The sequence below is a fragment of the Diadema setosum genome, chromosome 12 (assembly GCF_964275005.1).
Source record: "Diadema setosum chromosome 12, eeDiaSeto1, whole genome shotgun sequence".
Lineage (NCBI taxonomy): Eukaryota > Metazoa > Echinodermata > Echinoidea > Diadematoida > Diadematidae > Diadema > Diadema setosum.
Window position 1 is genome coordinate 14,299,381 of NC_092696.1, and position 17,305 is coordinate 14,316,685.

Genomic DNA, 17,305 nt, shown 5'->3' on the forward strand with positions numbered 1-17,305 from the left:
ATTCAGTTCCCATTCCTGTTAGTTATGTAAACGTACACGTTCCTAAATATCCTGCTACAGTATAACAAGAACAAAATCTAAATGAAGAGAAAAGGAAAGAGAAAAAGAATGGTAGCAAGCGTGGCACTGTTTCAAGGGGCAATTTACAACATTACGCGTGACAAAATTAATGAAGCAAACCCAACCTCCAAACTCCAATACAAAACAAGGGAAATAGAGTAGCTGTGTTCATGACATCAGAGTGAAGCTGAACTGCTGAAAAAAAGAAAAGAAAAAAGAAATAAAAGGAAAAAGTCCTGCGGGACTCGATTAACTTCTCTCCTTCCGGTCGGGCATTATAAACACGCAGCGTGCTAAGCGATTCTGCCACACGGAAGATCCGAAGATCCTGTGCGAAACTTAAATCTATCTATGTATGCTATACACAACACAAATTTACATTGATATTCAGTTTTTTGGCGATATACGTCAAGTGACTGATAGCGCTGTTCAACTTCCCACGAGTGGCCGCGTGGATTCGATCAATATACAGTTACAAAGATAAATCGGGAATCGTTTCGACCAGATTCCATTCTCATTTTCAGTGATCGACAACGAAAATAATGTTAAGTAGCGACTTGAAGTATAATATAATATTGAGAAATATTCGTGAAGTCCAATTCTTTATGCAGTCCTACATAATTCAGATGAAATTGTTTCTGTCATGCAACCAATTGAAAATTTCGTGTGGTGTCGGCGTGTCCAAGTAAGTTGATTGGAAAGGATATGTGAATGAATATTTACCAATAGGTCTTTATATTGTTAAAAAAAACAATCAAACATGGCCATGCGGTCTTTTAAGAGCCATCTTCACTTTAACATTTGTAATTTCAAGTCCAAGTTGCCAGTCAAAGCAATGTGGTCTCCAACACAAAACAAAGGGATATTGTGTGTGTGTGTGTGTGTGTGTGTGTGTGTACGTTTACATGAAAACGTGATTTCTACATGGACGAAGGTGAATACTCCATAAAAGAAAAAAAGCAAAAGATGTAAGTATTTTGTTTCGTGTTCTTATGGGGTTCGAACCCGTACGTGTGCAACCTCACGTATCTTGTGACGTCGCCTTTATCCTCTCGGCCATACGTCTCGACGAGAAAATATGAGGAATGTAAACTTATGTATGTGAAAGATGAATCAGGAATCGTTTCGTCCACATTCCATTCGCATTTTCAGTTTTTAGCTGCAAAATTATCAACCTGATGAGGAGATTTGAAAAAATAAAATGCATGATTACTGCAGCTTATTGTCTGAGCTACCACATACTTAAGTTTCAGAGGAAATGGAGCAAAATCAGCTGAAATAAAGGTGGTGAAACGTTGTCAAGTCAATGCATGGTTTAAAAAAAAAATCACCTCCCTTAGACATAACACGTCAACTTGTCTGATTTTGAGTCTTTACCTTTAATCACAATTTGAAGTATGATGGTAAGTCTTCTCGAACTAAGAGTGTGGAACGGAAGCTTCTACGTGAAAGATGAATCATGACGATCACCCGTGACCGACACATCTTTAAAGGGATCAGTTATTAGAGGTGGAAGACCTCGTGCCAAGATATTGTTTCAGCAATTCCAAAGCAATGATACCCTTACATTTAGGTATACCATAATTTCCCTCTGAAATCATTGGTATTATTCATGTACAATTGCTTGCCTTGTCCATAAACTTTGCTTTATAAACTTTCAGTGAAAGGTGTTATAACATAATTCTGTAACGCCATTAGCAGTGATTGACTACATAAATAAAGATATATCAAATTGAACGCTTAGCGCGTATAAAAGGGGGATTTTAGCCTGATGTTGTGTTATTCACTGCTCAGATACCAACAACACTCATCACCTACGGTTACGTATAGAGAAATAGCCATGGCGAAAATAAGGTTTTCCTTTTCTTTGGCAGATAGACACACAACCCCTTTGAACACACTATAATTGACATGGAGGGACATGAAAAAGTTCATTACTACTACTAAACAGTGATGCCTTCTACTCATGTGGCACAAGATACCTCTATAGCAGCATAAAACCTGTCTACAATTCCGTTATTGGGTCAAACAATAGCAACCTGGAATTTCAAAGAGACGAGCGAGACGCCATACACCTGTCCTAGAGTTAATTTATTCAGTTGCCATTCCTGCTCCAGTTGAGGTATGTAAATTACTTTCCGACCTGTCTTGTGCAGTGTAACAGGAACAAACGTAGAGAAAAGGAAAGAGAAAACGAAAGGTGGCAAGCGGGGCACTGTATATCAAGGGCAATTTACAACATTACGTATGATAAATGAAGCAAATCCAACCTCCAGCCTCCGACAAAAAAAAAAAAAAGGAACTTGAGTGACTGTGTGTCGTGGGGTAATGACATCGGAATGAGGCTGAACTGCCAAAAGAAAAACAAAGAAAGAGAGAGAGAGAAAAAAAAATAATAGCGTCCTGCGGGTCCCGAACATCTCGTCCTAAGGTAGTGCATAATGACCATGCAGCGCGCTAAGCGACTATAAAGCCACACGGCTGTCCCGAAGATTGGATGTGAAATTCATATCTTTATATCATTTACAACATGAAAAAGTTCATTACTACTACTAAACAGTGATGCCTTCCATTCATGTGGCACAAGATACCTCTATAGCAACATAAAACCTGTCTACAACTCCGTTATTGGGTCAAACAATAACAACCTGGAATTTCAAAGAGATGAGCGAGACGCCATACACCTGGACTAGAGTTAATCAATTCAGCTCCCATTCCTGCCAGTTATCTAAACGTACATGTTCCTACCTATCCTGTTACAATATTACAAGAACCAATGAAGAGAAAAGGAAAGAGCAAACGAAAGGTGGCAAGCGGGACACTGTAACAAGGGGCAATTTACAACATTAAGTGTGACAAAATTAATGAAGCAAACCCAATCTCCAAACTCCAATACAAAACGAGGAAAATAGAGCAGCCGTGTTCACGGGTTACGTATACTTGGTAAAATAATACGATAAATGACATCGGAGTAAAGCTGAATTGCCGGAAAAAAAAAAAAAAGAAAGAGAAAACTTCCGCGGGAGTCGAACTTCTCGCCTTCCGGTATGGCGTTATGAACACCCAGCGCGCTAAGCGATTACGCCATATGGCTGTCCTGGAGATTCTATGCGAAACTTAAATGTATGATTATACTGTCGTGACAGTGCTGACTGAGATGGCGCTATTCAACTTCCCACAAGTGGCCGCGTGGATTCGACCAATATACAGTTGCAAAGAACAATCGGGAATCATTCCGTACAGATTGCATTCTCATTTTCAGTTTTTAACTACAAAATTGTCGACCTGATGAGGAGATTTGAAAATATAAAATGCATGATGACTGCAGCTTATTGTCTCAGCTACAACATATTTATGTTTCAGAGGAAATGGAGCAAAATCAGATGAGGTAAAGGTGCTTAAACGTTGTCAAGTCAATGCATGGTTTGAAAAAAAATCACCTCCCATAGACATAACACGTAAACTTGTCTGATTTTGAGTCTTTACCTTTAATCACAATTTTTAGTATGATGACGTCATCATATATCAAAACCATCACATGGACTTGAGAGGCAAATGTTCAAAGTACAACATATCTGAATTTGGGATAATATTGAGCTTAAACAACAGAGATACGAGCAAATGAATGTCAGAAACAGTACCTCAAAAAAATCAATTCCACTTTTTTTATATAAAATGACGATTTGATGACGTCATCGCGTTTCTCTGGCAATATTGATACTTGGAATGTTATTTACAATTCATATGCTTTTGTAATATGCAATAGAAATATAGGGTCAACGGACGATTTAAAGAGCTATGACGAAATAAACAAAGACATGTTTTTTCACTATATTTGCAGAAAGACGCGCGTGCGGAATTTCAACTTTGACGCCTGTGCATTCCTTTGTTATGGGTCGAAATCGATCGGAAATCAATGGATACTGTTACTCAAAGTATCAGGAATCCAAATCAGTCAAAAAAATTGCATTTCCATGTTTCTTAAGCGCTCTGCGCGCGAAATTGCGCGGACGGACGCGCACGCGAGAAAATGTTTGAAACGCTTATAATTGTCTGAAACTTCGAGATTTCCCATTGGGAAGTCGTTTTGAGCCTTTTAAAATTTTGACGCGCGCTTACGCGCGCCTAATGATGACCTTGGTAACTAGCATTAGAAAGTAAGATAGAGCGTGACCTGAACTTTATGTCCAGCGAAAATGATACAGAAATGACATCTAGTTATGAAGTTATGATTGATCATGTGACAAGGTCCGAAAATCACAAAATGGCGCCTAGATGACGTCATAGATATGTTACTGTCATGAAAACCTTATTGTGGCTAGATATTGTTATGAGACATGTTGACTGAAAATGTCATGTCATTCCGTGATGTCATTGTTGAGATATTGACGACACAAAATGTGGCAGAAAGAAAGAAGAATAAAAAACGAGATATGAAACTCGTCACACTGAGGACGAGTTAGGTGATACGCTTGGGTTCATCAGATGTCGGTCATCCGTGATCGACAAAGAAAAGAATGTAATATAGCACATTGAAGTTATAATGAGATACTTAGTTGAACTTTTTTGGGCCTACATTATTCAGATCACATTTGTTTTTCTGTCACACAAACTAAGTGGAAATTCTGTGCGTGTGCGACTAAGTCGATTTACGGACTTTTTGAGTACGTACAGTGCATAAACTTAGACCCCGTTTACGGTGCGGGGCTGGGCCGAGCCGCGGCCGAGCCGCGGCCAAGGCCAACCTCAATTGCGAGGCCGAGCCCCGCAATTTAGTCCGTTTACACTGCCGGGCTCGGCCGCACTTTTGATTCAAACCTTTCAATATTTTGTCGTAGTGGCGCTCTACTTTTAAACAAACGCAATTTGGTATTGTCTGGTTTTCAGATCCTTTGCCAACTGAATTCCATGGCGACGAAGTCGCCGTTCGGGCAAAGGCCTTTGCCGAAGGAGAAAATCCTTTGCAGGACAAAACCACCTTAAACTATCCTAGTTTTCGACGTTAAAGTGGTTAATATCCTGAATAGCGAAATAGTACAGGCGAGGGTTTGGAAGCCAGACTAAAATTGGCCGCGCATTTAGCCCACTTTGCGCTTACACTGAGAAAAAGGCAGGGCGCGACCGCGGCTCGACCGCGGCCGAGACCACCTCCAGAGCGTGGCATAATGCGAGGCCAATTTTGGCCCCGCATTTGGCCTTTTGCGCGTTTACACCGAAATGAAGGTGGGCTCGGCGCGGCCGAGCCGCGGCCGAGCCTCGCACTCTAAACGGGGTCCAAGCGATCCTCGGCACGTACAAATAAAATATGACAATTAAGTGTTTATAACCATCCTGGCATTAACAGTGGCCTTTTAAAACATGACCTTTGACCATTATTTACATAACCAATATGAGTCCCTCTAATCTTGCTATTACAATGCTCAGTTCAGAGATCTCTTACAGCTATATACAAGCCTGTGAGATTTACCAGCATTAAAACCAATGAAGCCTCCGATACAAAACAAGGGATATAGAGCAAGGGAGTCTGTTTACATGAGAATGTGATTTATCCTGGACGAAAGTGATACCTCAATTAAAGAGAAAAGGGCAAAAGAAAAATGGGCCAAACGTACGGCTCCAGCGAAAGAGACATCGCCTTTAACCATGTAACTATAGGTCTCCTCTAACTAAGAGTACACTTTGAACGTAAGCTTATACGTGAATGATAATTTATGACGATCTCACGTGATCGACACACATTCAAAGGGGACAGTTAGAAGTGGAAGGAGTGCTTAATCGTTTCATTAATTCCTATCAATGACACCCCTACTATAGGCATATCATAATTTCTCACCTAAAATCAATGGTCTATAGGACTCATGCACCTTACTTGTATCGTGCATAAACATAAATTCTGTAATTCCATCGGCAGTGATTGATATAATAAAGAAGAAAGATATATCACCGTATTGAACGCTTAGAACCTAACGGGGGGGGGGTATTATAGCATGATACTCGGTTCTTTACTGCCCACATGCCAACAACATCCATTACCCACGGCTACGCATAGCGAAACAGCCATGGCGAAAATAAAACTTTGTTTTCTCGTAGGCAGAATGACACAGAACCTCGTCAAACACACTTTTATTGGCAGGGATGGACATGAAAAAGTTCATTACTAATACTAAACAGCGTATGCATTCCATTCATGTGGCGCGAGATACCTCTATAGCAACATAAAGCCTGTCTTCAACTCCGTTGGTCGAACAATGACAACCTGAAATTTGAAAGATATGAGGGAGACGCTATATACACCTGGCCTAGAGTTAATTTATTCAGTTCTCATTCCTACCTCAAGTTGGGTTATGTTATTGTAATCATTCCCATCTGCAGTATAACAAAACCAAAGTGAGGGAAAGGGGGAGAGAAAAACGAGAGGTGGCAAAAGGAAAACTGCATGCACAACTGCAATCCATATCATTGCGTGTGACAAGTGAAGCAAATGTATTAGTTGTTATAGCAGTGTTGTATGAGCATAAACTGGCAAATAGACAGACCATGTCAAATATAAAAACCATCAATTTAATGTCAGAGAAGATGGTAAACAAGATGCATTGAAACTGTAACTAAATCGCTGCTTTTCTACTCGGTCACGGAACGTCCAACTTTATATTCAACAAAAAAAAATGTTAGGGGAAAGAAACAAATTTAGATATAACATTCTTGAATTAAAAACAAGAAAAAGAAAATGCCCACGTCAGGATTAAAAAAAAAACGCCGCACGAACATGCATTATATTCTAGATGGGAATACGGTCTTGATGCAAAGGTCCAATGATTGTCTCATTACTTTAAAAGCAATCTATGGTTCCCTTACCATCACCAGTACCACACCACAATGACGTCTCTAAAATCAATGGTAGCACATTTATCATTGCATCGTGCAGTAACTCCCTTTTCCTAAACTACCAGTAGAACGTGTCATATTATATTGTGTGTTTCGATCAGTAATGACTGACTTTAAAGAAGAAAGATAATGCAAAAAATTGAACGCTTACCACATTGCTTATAGGGCTATTCCAGTTTGGTACAGATCTGTTCTATTCTCCCAGATGCCAACAACATATGTCACCTATGGCTGAACTAGTGAAACAACCATGACGAAAATAAACGACAGAGAACGCCGTCATAATCACTACACTTGGAAAGGTGTTGCCCGAAATTCCTCATTATGAAGCAATATCACGTCACTTCCTTCCCTGCCTGTCTTTAACTCCGTCATTTGGTCAAACAATAACAACCTGGAATTCCAAAGAGATAAGCGAGACGCCATGCACCTGGACTAGAGTTAATTAATTCAGTTCCCATTCCTGTTAATTATATAAACGTACACGTTCCTAAACATCCTGCTACAGTATAACAAGAACAAATGAAGAGAAAAGGAAAGAGAAAACGAATGGTGGCAAGCGGGGTACTGTTTTAATTCAAGGGGCAATTTACAACATTACGTGTGACAAAATTAAAGAAGCAAACCCAACCTCCAAACTCCAATACAAAACAAGGGAAATAGAGTAGCTGTGTTCATGACATCAGAGTGAAGCTGAACTGCAGAAAAAAAAGAAAGAAAAAAGAAATAAAAGGAAAAAGTCCTGCGGGACTCGATTAACTTCTCTCCTTCCGGTCGGGCATTATAAACACGCAGCGTGCTAAGCAATTCTGCCACATGGAAGATCTGAAGATCTTGTGCGAAACTTAAATATATCTATGTATGCTATACATTTATATTCAGTTTTTTGGCTATATACGTCAAGTGACTGATAGCGCTATTCAACTTCCCACGAGTGGCCGTGTGGATTCGATCAATATACAGTTACAAAGATAAATCTTGAATCGTTTCAACCAGATTTCATTCTCATTTTCAGTGATCGACAATGAAAATAATGTAAAGTAGCGACTTGAAGTAATATTGAGAAATGTTCGTGAAGTCCAATTCTTTATACAGTCCTACATAATTCAGATGAAATTGTTTCTGTCATGCAACTAATTGAAAATTTCGTGTAGTGGTGTCGGCGTGTCCAAGTAAGTTGATTGGAAAGGATATGTGAATGAATATTTACCAATAGGTCTTTATATTGTAAAAAAAAAATCAAACATGGCCATGCGGTCTTTTAAAAGTCATCTTCACTTTAACATTTGTAATTTCAAGTCCAAGTTGCCTGTCAAAGCAATGTGGTCTCCAACAAAAAACAAAGGGATATTGTGTGTGTGTGTGTGTGTACGTTTACATGAAAACGTGATTTCTACATGGACGAAGGTGAATACTCCATAAAAGGAAAAAAGCAAAAGATATAAGTATTTTGTTTCGTGCTCTTATGGGGTTCGAACCCGTACGTGTGCAACCTCACGTCTCTTGTGACGTCGCCTTTATCCTCTCGGCCATGACAGTACGTCTTGACGAGAAAATATGAGGAACGTAAGCTTATACGTGAAAGATGATTCAGGAATCGTTTTGTCCACATTCCATTCTCATTTTCAGTTTTTAGCTGCAAAATTATCAACCTGATGAGGAGATTTGAAAAAATAAAATGCATGATTACTGCAGCTTATTGTCTGAGCTACCACATACTTAAGTTTCAGAGGAAATGGAGCAAAATCAGTTGAGATAAAGGTGCTTAAACGTTGTCAAGTCAATGCATGGTTAAAAAAAAATCACCTTCCATAGACATAACACGTCAACTTGTCTGATTTTGAGTCTTTACCTTTAATCACAATTTGAAGTATGATGGTAAGTCTTCTCGAACTAAGAGTGTGGAACGTATACCTTCTACGTGAAAGGTGAATCATGACGATCACCCGTGACTGACACATCTTCAAAGGGATCTGTTATTAGAAGTGGAAGCCCTCGTGCCAAGATAATATTGTCTCAGCAATTTCAAAGCAATGATACCCTTACATTTAGGTATACCATAATTTCCCTCTGAAATCAATGGTATTATTCATGTACAATTGCTTGCCTTGTCCACAAACTTTGCTTTACAAACTTTCAGTGAAAGGTGTCATAACATAATTCTGTAACCGTCCATTAGCAGCGATTGACTACATAAATCAAGATGATAAATATCAATTGAACGCTTAGCGCGTATAACTAAGGGGGATTTCAGCCTGATGTTGCGTTATTTACTGCTCAGATACCAACAACACTCATCACCTACGGCTACGTATAGAGAAACAGCCATGACGAAAATAAGTTTTCCTTTTCTTTGGCAGATAGACACACAACCCCTATAGCCCCTATAACTGACATGGAGGGACATGAAAAAGTTCATTACTACTACTAAACAGTGATGCCTTCTACTCATGTGGCACAAGATACCTCTATAGCAACATAAAACCTGTCTACAATTCCGCTATTGGGTCAAACAATAACAATCTGGAATTTCAAAGAGATGAGCTAGACGCCATACACCTGGCCTAGAGTTAATTTATTCAGTTGCCATTCCTGCTCCAGTTGAATTATGTAAATTATTTCCCGACCTGTCTTGTGCAGTGTAACAGGAACAAACGTAGAGAAAAGGAAAGAGAAAACGAAAGGTGGCAAGCGGGGCACTGTATACCAAGGGCAATTTACAACATTACGTATGATAAATGAAGCAAATCCAACCTCCAGCCTCCGACAAAAAAAAAAAGGGAACTTGAGTGACTGTGTGTCGTGGGGTAATGACATCGGAATGAAGCTGAACTGCCAAAAGAAAAACAAAGAAAGAGAGAGAAAAAAAAAATAATAGCGTCCTGCGGGTCTCGAACATCTCGTCCTAAGGTAGTGCATAATGACCATGCAGCGCGCTAAGCGACTATAAAGCCACACGGCTGTCCCGAAGACTGGATGTGAAATTCATATCTTTATATCATTTACAACATGAAAAAGTTCATTACTCCTACTATACAGTGATGCCTTCAATTCATGTGGCACAAGATACCTCTATAGCAACATAAAACCTGTCTACAACTCCGTTATTGGGTCAAACAATAACAACCTGGAATTTCAAAGAGATGAGCGAGACGCCATACACCTGGACTAGAGTAATCAATTCAGCTCCCATTCCTGCAAGTTATTCAAACGTACATGTTCCTACCTATCCTGTTACAGTATAACAATAACCAATGAAGAGAAAAGGAAAGAGCAAACGAAAGGTGGCAAGCGGGACACTGTAACAAGGGGCAATTTACAACATTAAGTGTGACAAAATTAATGAAGCAAACCCAATCTCCAAACTCCAATACAAAACAAGGGAAATAGAGCAGCCGTGTTCACGGGTAAATAACACTTTATAAAATAATATGATAAATGACATCGGAGTAAAGCTGACCTGCCGAAAAAAAAAAAAAGAAAAGAAAAACAAAAAGAACGGGAAAAGTCCTGCGGGAGTCGAACTTCTCACCTTCCGGTATGGCGTTATGAACACCCAGCGCTAAGCGATTACGCCACACGGATGTCCTGAAGAGTGAATGCGAAACTTAAATATATAATAATACTATCGTGACTAGTTGACTTGTGATGGCGCTATTCAACTTGTCACAAGTGGCAGCGTGGATTCGATCAATATACAGTTGCAAAGAAAAAATGGGAATCGTTCTGTACAGATTGCATTCTCATTTTCAGTTTTAAACTACAAAATTATCAACCTAATGAGGAGATTTGAAAACATAAAATGCACGATTACTAAAGCTTATTGTCTCAGCTATAACATACGTATGTTTCAGAGGAAATGGAGCAAAAACAGATGAGGTAAAGGTGCTTAAACGTTGTCAAGTCAATGCATGGTTTGAAAAAAAATCACCTCCCATAGACATAACACGTAAACTTGTCTGATTTTGAGTCTTTACCTTTAATTACAATTTCTAGTATGATGACGTCATCATATTTCAAAACCATCACATGGACTTGAGAGGCAAATGTTCAAAGTACAACATATCTGAATTTGGGATAATATTGAGCTTAAACAACAGAGATACGAGCTAATGAATGTCTGAAACAGTACCTCAATAAAATCAATTCCACTTTTTTTATTTAAAATGACGATATGATGACGTCATCGCGTGTTCCTGGCAATATTGATACTTGGAATGTTATTTACAATTCATATACTTTTGTAATATGCAATAGAAATATGGGGTCAACGGACGATTTAAAGAGCTATGGCGAAATAAACAAAGACATGTTTTTTCACTATATTTGCAGAAAGACGCGCACGCGGAATTTCAACTTTGACGCCAGTGCATTCCTTTGTTATAGGTCGAAATCGATCGGAAATCAATGGATATTGTTACTCAGAGTATAAGGAATCCAAATCAGTCAAAAAAATTGCATTTTCATGTTGCTTACGGGCTCTGCGCGCGAAATTGCGCGGACGGACGCGCACGCGAGAAAATGTTTGAAACGCTTAAAATTGTCTGAAACTTCGAGATTTCCCATTGGGAAGTCGTTTTGAGCCTTTTAAAATTTTGACGCGCGCTTACCGCGCGCTTACGCGCGCGTAATGATGACCTGTGTAACTAGCGTTAGAAAGTAAGATAGAGCGTGACCTGAACTTCATGTCCACCGAAAATGATACAGAAATGACATCTAGTTATGAAGTTATGATCGATCATGTGACAAAGTCCGAAAATCACAAAATGGCGCCTAGATGACGTCATCGATATGTTACTGTCATGAAAACCTTATTGTGGCTAGATTTTGTCATGAGACATGTTGACTGAAAATGTCATGTTATTTCGTAATGTCATTCTTGAGATATTGACGACACAAAATGTGGCAGAAAGAAAGAAGAATAAAAAAAAAGAGAAATTTTGACAATCACAATAGGTGATACGCTGATAGCGTATCACCTAAAAAGAGAAATTTTGACAATTACAATAGGTGATACGCTGATAGCGTATCACCTAAAAATAAAGAGAGATTTTGACAATCACAATAGGTGATACGCTGATAGCGTATCACCTAAAAATGCATGATGACTGCAGCTTATTGTCTCAGCTACAACATATTTATGTTTCAGAGGAAATGGAGCAAAATCAGATGAGGTAAAGGTGCTTAAACGTTGTCAAGTCAATGCATGGTTTGAAAAAAAATCACCTCCCATAGACATAACACGTAAACTTGTCTGATTTTGAGTCTTTACCTTTAATCACAATTTCTAGTATGATGACGTCATCATATATCAAAACCATCACATGGACTTGAGAGGCAAATGTTCAAAGTACAACATATCTGAATTTGGGATAATATTGAGCTTAAACAACAGAGATACGAGCAAATGAATGTCAGAAACAGTACCTCAAAAAAATCAATTCCACTTTTTTTATATAAAATGACGATTTGATGACGTCATCGCGTTTCTCTGGCAATATTGATACTTGGAATGTTATTTACAATTCATATGCTTTTGTAATATGCAATAGAAATATAGGGTCAACGGACGATTTAAAGAGCTATGACGAAATAAACAAAGACATGTTTTTTCACTATATTTGCAGAAAGACGCGCGTGCGGAATTTCAACTTTGACGCCTGTGCATTCCTTTGTTATGGGTCGAAATCGATCGGAAATCAATGGATACTGTTACTCAAAGTATAAGGAATCCAAATCAGTCAAAAAAATTGCATTTCCATGTTTCTTAAGCGCTCTGCGCGCGAAATTGCGCGGACGGACGCGCACGCGAAAAAATGTTTGAAACGCTTAAAATTGTCTGAAACTTCGAGATTTCCCATTGGGAAGTCGTTTTGAGCCTTTTAAAATTTTGACGCGCGCTTACGCGCGCCTAATGATGACCTGGGTAACTAGCGTTAGAAAGTAAGATAGAGCGTGACCTGAACTTTATGTCCAGCGAAAATAATACAGAAATGACATCTAGTTATGAAGTTATGATTGATCATGTGACAAGGTCCGAAAATCACAAAATGGCGCCTAGATGACGTCATAGATATGTTACTGTCATGAAAACCTTATTGTGGCTAGATTTTGTCATGAGACATATCGACTGAAAATGTCATGTTATTTCGTAATGTCATTCTTGAGATATTGACGACACAAAATGTGGCAGAAAGAAAGAAGAATAAAAAAAAAGAGAAATTTTGACAATCACAATAGGTGATACGCTGATAGCGTATCACCTAAAAAGAGAAATTTTGACAATTACAATAGGTGATACGCTGATAGCGTATCACCTAAAAATAAAGAGAGATTTTGACAATCACAATAGGTGATACGCTGATAGCGTATCACCTAACAAACAAGCAAACAAAGAAAGATTGTTAAGGGTGGGGGTGTATAATGTAGATGTACATGATTGACGGGATATGTTTTGATTTTTTTTTAATGTGTATACACATGTACCTTATTCGCTTTTGTTCTTCATTCAGAATTTGTAATATTCCAATATTAATGCACGTTCCACGGACACGTTGTTCATAATGTCCATGCCATCTTTAGAGTTTCGTAGAGAGTAGAAACACTGTTTCAAAGAATACAGTTAAATGGCTCAGAGAAAGGAGAAGCTTTGAAACAAACTTATCTCCCTGATCACCTGTTTCGGAAACCTGTACAATCCTTAATGTGCTTTTGAATACCGATTGACACAGGACACCCCCTAGATTTGTTCACACGGCCAAACGCCCCCGCCACCAAAAAGGCTATAATGTTACGTTGGGTTTTTTTTTTTTTTTGTGTGTGTGTGTGTTCGTTTTGTTTTTAGATGGTGGTCTCTTCAACTTTGATTTTTGATGCCATACTTTCAACTAATGAAGTATGATGATATAATTTGGCCTACTTGTTGGGTTTATATTGCTGAAATACTATGTCATAGCTCACCTGACGGGCAGAAGGTCTTGGTTGCAGTAGTGGAGCCAAAATCGTTCCATCCCGTACAGGAGACTTCTGTGCCCCCGTTGGCTCGAGGAGTGAAGGCGGTCGACGGCGAGCGGGAGGATGAGAGAGTAACGTTATCGGCTGTAATGAGGAAGGTATGGATACCTGGTGTGGGCTGGTACTCCTCGTCGATGTGACAGACCACCGTGTAGATTTTCCCGTTGTTCATTCCCACACGCTCGCTGAACTGGACGTCGATTATGTCCTCTGTTGTGTACAATAATCAAGCAAGAAGGGAATCGCAAAGAAGGTAAAAAGAATTCAAAATGAGTAGGCCATAGCAGTGAGATTCTTCACTCAGATAAATCTTAAGAATGCAATTCATTTTAAAAGATACCAAACAACCTTCACTACCAATAACCTAACCTTTTGTCAAGGCTCTTTCGGTGTAATGGGTGAGCGCGACAGCGCGAGGACCTTTTGAGATCATCATGAATAATAATGTGTGAAGCAGATTCTGCTTCACACATTATTATTCATGACACATGGACCTTACTTAATAGTCATATTAACGGGTTCAGGCCGGGGCTCGTTTCATAAAACTTTTCATCAGTGACAAGTTGTCATAGATGTGACAAGCTACTGAAATCCTTGTATCTGGTTGGCTGAGAGCAAATTTGTCATAGAAATATGGCAGTTGTCACTGATAGCAAGTTTTATGAAACGGGTCCCCGGTCTACCATAGGAATGGCGTGCTCCCCACATCCTTCTTTGTGGTGTGTCTGGTGTTCGCATGCCATCAGTAGACTCCGTGAGGTCTTTGGCATGCATTCGCCGTGTGCAAATTGACAGACATGCTGAAGTCGGTCTTTGGGAACAAAAGTCGGTAATTAAAAGGGCTATTGAAGAAAAGGATGGGAAGCAGATCTCAAAAGACCCTTCCGCAAACCCACTCGACTGGGCTCTCTTCACCATACAGCGAAAGGGGCTTAACAAAAGGCAAAGAATAACCCGACTTCACATCTGAATAATTTCTTGCATGTCTGTGTATGCATATAGCATCATTGTTCTTGTTGACAATTTACCTTTGTGACAAATCAATTCGGAAGCGAAGGTTGAGCCGTGTCTGTTACTTGCTTTACACCTGACGTTGATGCACCTGTTAGGCCGAGATTGTAGAACCACGGACGGGTTAGCTGACAATGAAATGGTCTGGCCGTCAACCGAGATTTCGAACGTCTCGATTGGAGGCGTCGGCTGTTCGTGTGCTTCAATGTGGCACGTGATCTCAATGTTTGTGTCAGCACCCTCTCTCTGTTCTTCAAACCTAAGTGACATGATATCGTCTCCTGGAGGATCTACAAAATATGGGAAATGAAAATTTATTAAATGTTGATATAAGATAATGATGTAGAAATGAAATTACAAGGAAAACCCATGAAACAATATGGAAGTAAAAGACACGCATATAGATACGAAGACATTATCATGATTATTATTATCATTATCATGATGATGATTATTATCATTATTATTGCTGTTATCATATTACTATTATAATTATTATTATTATCATTATTATTATTATTATTATTATTATTATCATTATTAATTTATTTATTTGGCCATACAATTGCGATATACAGTACAATGTCATGTAACGTACAGGGGTATATAAAATGTACCGGAGTGACACATGGGCCATGCAGGGCTCACAAAAGTAAAATTCTTTACTATTACCCGGGGGCATATGAGCCCTCATTTGTCACTTCGCATCACATAATGAAGATTTTTACATTTTCTCAGCGATTTTGTAACTGTAAAGAGTCCATCTTTTAAGGTCAATTTACTGTTTTGTATGTCTATTGCATAAAACCATTAAAAAAATCATTCATGAAGCCTGCTGTCATCTTTGAAAAAATCTTTAGAGCTTTCAGAGTCTTGTAGGTAGTAGGATGATACACAGCTGCCCTGTGTTTATTCTTGTTTGTTTTTGTTATCATATTTTGCCTGACATGATATTAGCATTACTACCTCTGCATATTTATACGCCACAGGTATTCTGGAAGTAATAAGGAACGAATTACACCACAGTTTCTTCAAGTGGTAGCAACTGTGTTTTTACCTGAGGGGCAAAACTCTTCCGTGGTCGAAGTAGAGTCAAGAGTGTTTGCTCCGTTACAAGTGACTTCGGTACACCTATCGGGGCGTGTCGAGAGCGTGAATGATGACGAACTCGAGTTCGATACCGACTCATTTCCAACTTTGATGTCATAATTGTGCAGGGGAGGGAACGGTTGATCTACATCGTTCACGTGACAAGAAATTATGACAATAGCTCGACCATCGTTGTCCAGTCTCTCGTCGAACTCAATGTCGATTATACCATCCCTCGGCGGATCTGGGCGGAAGTCATGCAAAACATTAACCAAATCGAATCTGTGAAATCTCACAACGGGTAATGTAATATTTGAATTATTCTGGTAATGCCTAATGATTGCTCCACAATACTTAATCTCATTAATATGATTTTATTTATGAGCTATTTGAAAAGTGCGGGAAGTTATCATAAGCCATTACTTCACGTGCAAATTGTGGTCATAAAAGGGAACGACAGAAAACGAGGAAGAGAATGGAAAAATTCGGCGAGAAAGGAGACTTATTCTGCTTGCTGCAATTACTCATATTTACTGTCTCTCTGCATGTTCGCCAAAATCATTCCGACGTATATATGAAGAGCTTGCATCCAAAAGTCTCTAAACCCATCCTTTTCAGTGGATTTAGCGCGTTTTGGAACATGCTTTTCATATTATTATGACACATAATACATACATTGTTACAATCACAATAACATTAGGCCATGGGGTGAGCTGGTTTTTTCGCTTGTTTCGTTCCGACAACTGCGGCACTAAAATTTCTCCACAGCTACGTGTAAACAAATAACCAAAAAGGCTACAGGAAAAAGTTCGACACAAACCCTCCTGCAGTATTTTGGTAATTTGGGGGAAACAGTGAACTTTTTTTGTCACTGAGGAGCTGAATATGTACACTTTGCCATGTACGATATTCATTCGCGAACGATCATGTGATGTATGTTATCCAATCCGAATCGAGAATTATTGTTTACGAGTCAAAATGGCCGCCCCCTGTGAGCCTGTCGACGCGTCTACGTCGTCTGCTCTGCCGAAAATTAAGATAGACGAAACCTATTTTGTGTGCCAAAGAGTGGATCAAATTGAGTGGGGGAGACCGTGAAATCGCAGACCAGAACGAAGTGATTCAGCTGCTCAGGGGGACTGCTGCAACCTACATGTACATAGGATAATTTACAGGTTAGTTTACGTGCGTACAGTCGTAGCAGTCGACACTGCAGTGCAGTCTCATATATGCGTAATGACTACAA

At 39.2% G+C, this 17,305-nt stretch overlaps 1 protein-coding gene across 1 annotated transcript in view; it reads right to left on the bottom strand.

The window, feature by feature from the left end:
• Positions 1-16,606, bottom strand: part of LOC140235738 (uncharacterized) — a 34,686-nt gene extending 18,080 nt beyond the window's left edge. The window contains exons 1-4 of the mRNA XM_072315751.1: positions 16,594-16,606; positions 16,028-16,303; positions 14,988-15,260; positions 13,906-14,169 (exon numbers count right to left, since the gene is read on the bottom strand). Coding sequence (XP_072171852.1) covers positions 13,906-14,169; positions 14,988-15,260; positions 16,028-16,303; positions 16,594-16,606 — 826 coding nt within the window. The remainder of the gene's footprint in view (positions 1-13,905; positions 14,170-14,987; positions 15,261-16,027; positions 16,304-16,593) is intronic.
• Between the last annotated feature and the right edge of the window lie 699 nt (positions 16,607-17,305).